This window comes from Orycteropus afer, unplaced genomic scaffold, assembly GCF_000298275.1.
Source record: "Orycteropus afer afer isolate SDZICR_OR568_19922 unplaced genomic scaffold, OryAfe1.0 scaffold00101, whole genome shotgun sequence".
Classification (NCBI taxonomy): Eukaryota; Metazoa; Chordata; class Mammalia; order Tubulidentata; family Orycteropodidae; genus Orycteropus; species Orycteropus afer.
In genome coordinates this window covers 5,196,168-5,204,403 of record NW_006921688.1, presented here as the reverse complement: position 1 = coordinate 5,204,403, position 8,236 = coordinate 5,196,168, and the positions used below count along the sequence as shown (strand labels likewise).

General features: G+C 48.5%; 1 protein-coding gene across 1 annotated transcript in view; it reads right to left on the bottom strand.

Annotated features, from left to right (window-relative positions):
* Positions 1-5,668, bottom strand: part of PPP1R14C (protein phosphatase 1 regulatory inhibitor subunit 14C) — a 134,624-nt gene extending 128,956 nt beyond the window's left edge. Inside the window, exon 1 of the mRNA XM_007943207.2 lies at positions 5,366-5,668. Within this exon, the coding sequence (XP_007941398.1) occupies positions 5,366-5,668 (303 nt within the window). The remainder of the gene's footprint in view (positions 1-5,365) is intronic.
* Between the last annotated feature and the right edge of the window lie 2,568 nt (positions 5,669-8,236).

Genomic DNA, 8,236 nt, shown 5'->3' with positions numbered 1-8,236 from the left:
TTTTGTTCACAAACCTGCTCTCAAATCCTAAGCAAATGAGGATTCACCAAATCACCCATAAGCCAAGCTCTAAGCAGCAGCTCCTAAGTCCTAGCACAGGCACCAACGCAGGAACAGAGCAGGCTAATGCGGTGTGGAGAGTGGGAAACTACGTATCAAACAAGGGTCGGAATTTACTCGTTGTTGTTGCTCATTGCCACGGAGTTGGGTCCCCCCATAGAGACCCCATGTGTGTCACAGTGGAACCGTCCTTTACAGGGTGCTCAAGGCTGTGACCTTCCGGAAGCAGGTCACCAGGCCTGCCTTCCAAGGTGCCTCTAAAGAGTTCAAGTCACCAACCTCATGGCCAGTAATCAAGTGTCTAACCATTTGTGCCACTACATGCCAAACAAAGACCTGAATTTAAAAGTATAGGCCTTCTCCAAATACAAGAACACACCCCCTGGTTGTTGTTGTTGTTATGTGCCGTCGAGTCAAACCCGACTCATAGCGACCCCTCCTTGGGTTTCCGAGGCAGTATCACTACGGAAGTAGGATTGCCCAACCTTCCTTCCGAGGAGTGGCTTGTGGGTAGTGTCCTCTTATATTCAGTACAGTCAAGTGAGAAGCTCCAACAGCCTTATCTGAGGACTAGGCAGGCTATGGGGTTCACAGAAGGTCCCAGGCTTTGTACTACCTCAGGAAACAGCATGGTGCCGTGGTTAAGGTGCACCTGACTTCCTGTTCATAGCTCTGCCAAGGCCCAACTGAGGGCTCCTGGACAGGTTCTTGACTTCTCTGTGCCTTAGTTTCTTCATCTATAAAATGGGAGAACCAGAGGTTGTTACTGGGATTGCATGGACCACACCTAATACATAGAAAGCATTCAATAAATAACAATAATTTCTATTATTTATGTTTAGTTTTTCCTCTTTCTAGAGCAGCACTTTTTTAAACTGCAGGTCACAATGCATAACTGTGTGCTATGGTATCAATTTAGCAGCCTTGTTAGAAAATGAAATAGACTAGAATGTTGTACAAAAACATTCATGAAGCCATATTTTCTATTACTTTTGTAATGTTTTCTTTAGCCTACATAGTAACAGGAAGTATCGCTTTGTAAATCTCTGCTTTCATACGGGCATGTGTCTGTGTATGTGTCAGGAGCTCTGGTGATGTAGTGCCTAAGGCATTTGACTGCTAACCAGAAGGCTGGGGGTTCAAACCCACCAGCCACTCCGCAGAAGGAAGACTGGGCAATCTACTTCCATAAAGATTTACTGCCTGGGAACCCAAAGGGGGTCGCTATGAGTCAGAATCAACTTGATGGCAATGAGTTTGTTTTTATTATTTTTTGTGTCAGGCAGCAGTGTAGAGCATTTCTTTACATGAATCACCATCAGAAACTTTGAAAAACGTTGTTTTGCAAAAAGGGATGATAAGAAGATGGGGAAGAGTGAGGAGCTGTAATATGCCAGAAACCATCATTTTAAAAGCAGATTGCTGAAGGACAGGGAAAGACCTCCTAAACAGACAGTCATCAAGTATTACCCCAGGCACACCAGTCAGGCAAGGCTGCTATTGGCACTTCACCAATCTGAGGTTAGCAACATGCTTTCATTTCCAAGGCACACCAAATTGCAAAACTGGACATATCGGTGTTATCTTGATGTTGGGCAAGATTGGGAAAACTGATATGACTCACCCAGTAAGTCACATGGCAGTACTTGCAGAAGGAGACACCTCTATGGACATCAAGTGCTCTTAAAACCATCAGGGTTAGAAAAGATATGAAAGAGAAATCCTTAAATATGGTTTTAGATTTAACCTAACAAAGTCTATTATATCCTACTTCCCATCTGAAACTTTAACTACCTTCCCAAGTATTCCTATGAGAAGAAATGGGAAAACTCAGAACTAATCATTTTGTTGTTGTTTTGTCAGTTGCTGCTGAGTCGATTCTGACCCATGACGACCCACGTGTGTCACAGTGGAACTGTCCTCCACAGGGTTTTCAAGGCTGTGGCCTTATGGAAGCACATCACCAGGCCTGTCTTCAGAGATGCCTCTGAGTAGGTTCCACCCACCAACCTTTCAGCTGGTAGTCAAGCACTCTGTGCCACTAGGAACTCCACGGTACAATCTGATAAACAAAAAAAAACATTAACTATTCACCCAAAGGGCTGAATCGTGTGGTGTTTAACAATCCCACTCTTAGACTGGGGTAGTCCTGGGTCCCCCACCTGCCACCATGGAGCTAACTGTTCCCACGAACAAGTTAGCTTAGCCATCCAGAAGCTGTGTCCCTCCACTTCCTTTTAGGCTGTTCTCTGGGTCCCTGTTATTCTCATTGTGTGCTGTCAAGTCGATTCCAACTCATAGACACCCTATAGGAGAGAGTCCCAGGCTATAATCTTTACGGTCTTTCCTCCCACAGAGCTGTTGGTGGGATCGAACCGCTAACCTTCTGGTTAACAGCCAAGTGCTTGACGGTTGCACCACCGGGGCTCCTTTCCGGGTCTCTAATGCCCCAGAAATCCCTGATCATCTACCAAGCCCCCATGTGTGTCAAAGTAGAACCACGCTGCACAGGGTACCCAACTGGTACTCCACAAGTGTTGACTATTATTATTCTCCATACAAAACTGGTCAGCCACTTCAGACTTCTAGATAAGACCACCGCTGAGCTGTTCTGTGTATTTCTTCTTTCCCACTCCCTTCTAATATTAAATATTATGCCTTGCACTATTCCAAAAGATCATTATTTTATATTCTGAAAAGGACAAGTCACCTAATAGCTGAACTGCCTGGTACAAGCTCTTCTGAAATCAAATACACGTTCGTTCATCTTCCACCCCAACTCAGCAGATTACTCAGGCCTGTGGCCAGTTTGAAGTTTGGCAAATTGGTTTTCAGTGTTGATTTCATAGGATAAACATTCAAAAACTATTCAAAAGCTGTTGATTTTACATGTAAAAAGGACATTCCCAATCTTTCTATTCATGAGGTTCGGAGCTATAAACCAGATTAGGTCTTTCTAGATTAACAAACCAAACCTACAAAAAACTCGAAGCTATGCAAAGACCACCAGACAAAAGAACCTAAGTTAAAAATTGAACTCTATCAATGGGGAACAGTGTCCATAATCCTTTGTGTGGCTACTTACTAAACTACATGTTTTTATTATTAAATAAAGATGTATTATCATATATCCATGACCTACTTTCCCCATGATTTCTACTCCTTCAGCCTAAAACGGCAGAACAAGTGTCTTGAAGAGAAATACCTGCCACCCTTTAATGACATGCAAGCAGTGTCCCACAGAACACTGCCTGTATTATTTCACCACTAATCCCACTTTCAAATCTCTAGCTACTTGCTGTGGGTTGAAGGTCTCAAACCCACAAAAAAAAAAGGACAAGGAAAAACATCAAGGTCATACTTACCCATTAAAGTATGTATGTAACCTACAGGCTCAATATAGTGAAAATTCCAAATCCAATTTTTCCGTATTATTCTGAAGAATTTTTTAAATACCACAGATGATCTGCATACCTGCTGAGAGACTCAAACTTCTTGTAGTCTCCCAGGAAATAAGCAATGCTAAATCACTGTCAGAACCTCTGGAGGCGTAGTGCCTAAGGCATTTGACTGCTAACCAGAAGGCTGGCAGTTCAAACCCACCAGACACTGCTCGGAAGGAAGCTTGAGCAATCTACCTCCAAAGTGATACCGCCTCGGGAACCCAAGGAGGGGTCACTATGAGTTGGACCTGACTCAAAGGCAGTGAGTTTGGTTTGGTTTGGAAATCACTGTCAACCTCAACGAGTTTTTCTATTAACTCAAATCTTCTCCAAACCCAAAATGGAGCATAAAGCCTGGAAGAAACACGTGCCAGAACCTTGGTTAATTGGACTCTATGGAGGCAAGACTGAGCACACCCATCCATCCAAACGTAATCCCACCTAAATCAAATATATTGTTTCTCTGCAGAGTTTCACCAACTTACTTTAAAAATCCCAGGAACATTTTCTATTTCTGCCAGTTGTTATTTATGCAATTAAACTGGCTTTGCATACATATATATGAGCTGGGCTGCAGAAACAGTGTATTTTTATAAGCCCATTAGTCATACAGTCAAGCTTCATTATATTATAATCACTCATCAGGAGTCCATAACGAGAATGCTGTTTTCCTGTGTGATGGCAATGTTCAAGAAAACATGTGTTCACAATAGGCCATAAAAGGTGTGAAAGAGAAATAATCCCTTTCTTTAATTCTGAGAAACAGTGATGAAGCCAGTGAGTTGGTCTGGCTTTCATTTTCTGCCAAAGAGCGTAACAGTTGGATGAACACAAATCTAGCTTTAACTTAAGAAGCCAAATCCTTAATTATTAATCACCTTTACGCTTCTACCCTTTCCAAATTCCACTCACTTAAGAGAAGTCAAACACTTCATTCAGAATCGCTGTTATTAAAAACTCCCCTGGGGGAGTATTTTGGCTTCTGGTCATTTTTGTAGCGTACGTCTGTTGTAGCTTATTCGAAACATTTCTCCGCACATCGCTGCCAGTCAGACTGAGGTCATGCCTGAGCTTCTGGACTGTGGAAAGTCACAATGTGCGGCGGACGCGGGAGCCTGGAGCGCAGCCCGGAGCTGGCAGACCCCCCCGCGCAGCCCGCATGCCACCCGCAGAGCGAGCCACAGTCCCCCTGGACGCCTTCAAGGTTGCCCCAGGCTCTCCTGCGCGGGACTGCGAGCTTAACTGGCCTTGGGAAGTGAAAAGGCAAGCGGTTTTCCACAAAGCGCAACGTGTGTGGCTGGGGTAGTGCAAGGACGAATTACGGGGACGCGCGTCGGGACTGGCTGGAAAAAGAAGACCATCATCTCAAGATTTTGATGGAAATTTAAGAACCAAAGGGGCCTCGCAGATTCCCATAACCTCTTCCCTCGGTTACACAGCTTTCAGGTCGCCTCTCCTCCTCCCCCAAAAGTCGGGGCTGCCGGGATCACCACCCGCTGCTTGGGCTCAGCCGGGATGAGCCACCTTTAAGCCCAGCTCCCTTTAACTGCAGCTGGGGCCGAGAAGCGCCCGCGGCTCAGAGAAGAGCGAGGCGCTCCACAGGATCCGGCCCTCTGCACCGCTATCAGGGGGGCCCGCAGCTCCCCCAGCACCCGGCAGTTGAACCCCCAGGCAGGGGCGTCCCAAGCGCTGCGCCCTGGCGCCAGAGAGCACCCCGGGGAGAGAGCGCGCCGCGCCTCGTTCCCAGAGCTCGGCCCCTGGGGTCCAGGCTTGAGTCCCGGGGGCTGGAGCCCGGCGAACCGCTGGATGGCTCCAGTGGGGCGAGGGAGGCCCTGGACCCTCCCAGCTCCGCGCCCTGGTACCTCGCAGCCGTACAGCTGACCCAGCTGCTCCACGATCCACTCCTCCAGCACCAGTCGCCTCCTCAGTTCCTTCCGATCGTATTTCACCGTCACTTTTCCCTGCTGGTGGCGCCGCTGCTGCTGCTGGGGCTGCCCGCCGCCGGCTGCCGGAGCCACCGGCGCCGAGCCCTCCCGGGAGGAGTCCGCGCCGCGGCTAGAGCCGGGGCTGCCGCCAGCGCCGCCCCGGGGGCTCTGGAAGAAGACCCGCGCGCCTCCGCCGCCGGCCCCGCCGGCTGCCTCGCTGCTGCCCGTCACCACAGACATGTCCCCGCGCGGCCCGGAGCGCGCCCGGCGCCGCTACCACCCCTGGCCCGGCTGCGGCATGCGCGGGCTCCGGCACCTGCTCCGCGCGCCGCCGGCTCTCGGGCGAGTCGGGAGGAGCCCGGCGGGCGGAGGAGGGAGGAGGCAGGGGCGGGGACCGCGGCCTTAAAGACGCCGCCGAAGACCTGCGCGGGCCGGGGCCGAGCGCCTCGGGTTCTGGGAGGGGAGGCCGAGCGCGTGGGCCGGTGATGCGCGCGTAGACGAGGGCGGCTGTCGGTGCGTAAACACCGGAGGGGACCGGCGTGGGTCTGGATGCAGAGGATGGTCCCCTGCGCGGGTGTCGGTGCCCTCTCCCCTCGGCGACAGGCAGTTGTGCCTCTCGCCTCGGCCCGCGCCCCTCGGACCTGCCCGGAAGGGACCGCGCCGCAGGTCCCGCACTGAGGTTTCCTCGCCCCTGGTCTGCTCCGGTGTCGGGGACATGTCTCCGCCTCTCCCAGCCCCACCCCGCGGCGTCAAACACACATTCTTATTCACGCCTCGCTGTGTGTAAGGGAAAATTGACGAGGTGAGGTTTATGCAGACGGATAATCACCGCATCTGAAAAATTGTTTTCAGACCAGTTTTTCTTTCCTTACAAAGCGTATGTCGAATTAAGACACCTGGATAGATAAAGGGCGGAAGGCTTGGTCGTCGCTGGGGCTAGGTGGCTGGGGACATCAGAGAGTAAACATTTCTCTAAAAGAATCAGAGCTTTTTTTTTCCCCCTAATTTCTCATTTCGAGGGTTGCATTCCCTGCCTAGCCAGCTTTCCTCTTTTAAAAATGCCATTTCCAAACAATCTTTTTACCCTGGGGAAACAACTGCAATGACTAACTCTACTTTAAAAACATCACGTAGTCCAGCAGAGTGACAGATGAATGGTTTTATTATAAGGTTGAGGGCAAAAAGATGGGGAGAGAGATTATAAACAGAAGGCTGCGTGTGTAGGTGTGTACAATTACAGGGACACACTAGTACATTTCTGTTGTACATAACAATGCATTTCTGTTCCAGCAACGGAAAGAACCCACAAAGATGTTCAAATATCAGTAGTAGCTTTTATGAACATTAAAAGCAAAAACAAACAAAGCTGGTAAAAGCTACTGGTAGCTACTCATGGAAACTCTCAGGGATCAATAAGTAGCTTGAGTTTCCTCTGAAAACTTTATAGGGGGAGAGGATTCTGTGTGGCATCCAGATTGGCAGCTATGGGGCAGAGGCACCAACAGTGACAGAAGTAACCAGGACCTTTCTACCAGCTCTGCTGGCTCTGCAGCCAACTGGGGCCCAGGTCTACTCCGGCAGATTTATGATCCTTTTGTTCCCTCCCTTTGGGGCTTTCCAGCAAGAGCCCAAGAAGGGATTTTTTCCGAAGGGTTAAATGCCAAGAGCTCATCATCCCAACAGCTTGGAAGAATGAAAATGAATATACTAGAGAGGTCATGTGAAAGAGGGGTGGCCTGGGACCCCTGGCCTAATCAGAAGGGATTCAAGACCCCCAGGAAAGAGGCCAGCTGTCCCTCTAGAAGGTGGATTTCTCACCAAAGCCATCACAGACGTACCAGAAAAGCCAACCCTTTGCCCCCAAGTACATTCTGCCTCATGGCGACCATATGTGTTAACAGAGTAGAACTGAACTGCATGGTGGGTCTGAACCACCAACCTTTCAGTTAGCAGCCAAGCACTTAACCACTGCACCACCAGGACTCCTTCCACAACAGTTAGTAGTCAAGTGTGAACCGTTTGTACTGCCTAGGGTCTTCATCATAGACGAGGGAGAGAAATTTCCACAATTGGCTTCTAGAGACTGGTGACCATTGGACCCAGCACCTCTACGCCTATCTGTCAGGGAGAGTTTGTTGTGTTAGTTGTCACTGAGTCTGCTGTGACTTGTAGTGTCCTTATGTTGTCAGGTGCTGTGCCATCTTCATGATCAGCCCTGGAGAGCAATTATTTTAAACTCTAAACACACAACCCAGAAGGTGAACGCCTCAACAAAAAGGGGACTCTGTGGGAAAGGAGGAAGTGGAGGGAATTAGCAGCAATCAACAGCATGGCTTCTTACACACACCATATTTCTCTCTCTCCAGACATCTCTTACCAGCACCATCCAAGCTAGTTAGCACCAGCTTTAACAACTGAACAACCAGGAGGATTTCAAGCAAAACAAAAACAACTAAAATTTTAGTTAAGGGAGGAGAAACTATATAAAATCTGTGCCCTGTCCTGGCACTGGGACTTGGCAATGCCAGTTATTTTGAGAATTATGCCTGTGGCCCAGTAACATGGCAGAGAGTGGGAAATTCCAACTCCTTACTTTGAGTCCTTGGACAATGAATTCAGTCATTCAAGAATAACTTCAAAGAATTCATTACAATGCACTAAAGTTATTTTGGAGAAATTCTTGCATCAATTTTTTCTCACCAAGTAGAATGTTTTTCCTTTGTGCTTAAACCTTGACTTTCACTCAACCACTTTCAAAATGACAGCCACTAAGATATATTTAAAGGAAGTTTAGGCTTTTAGGCATCT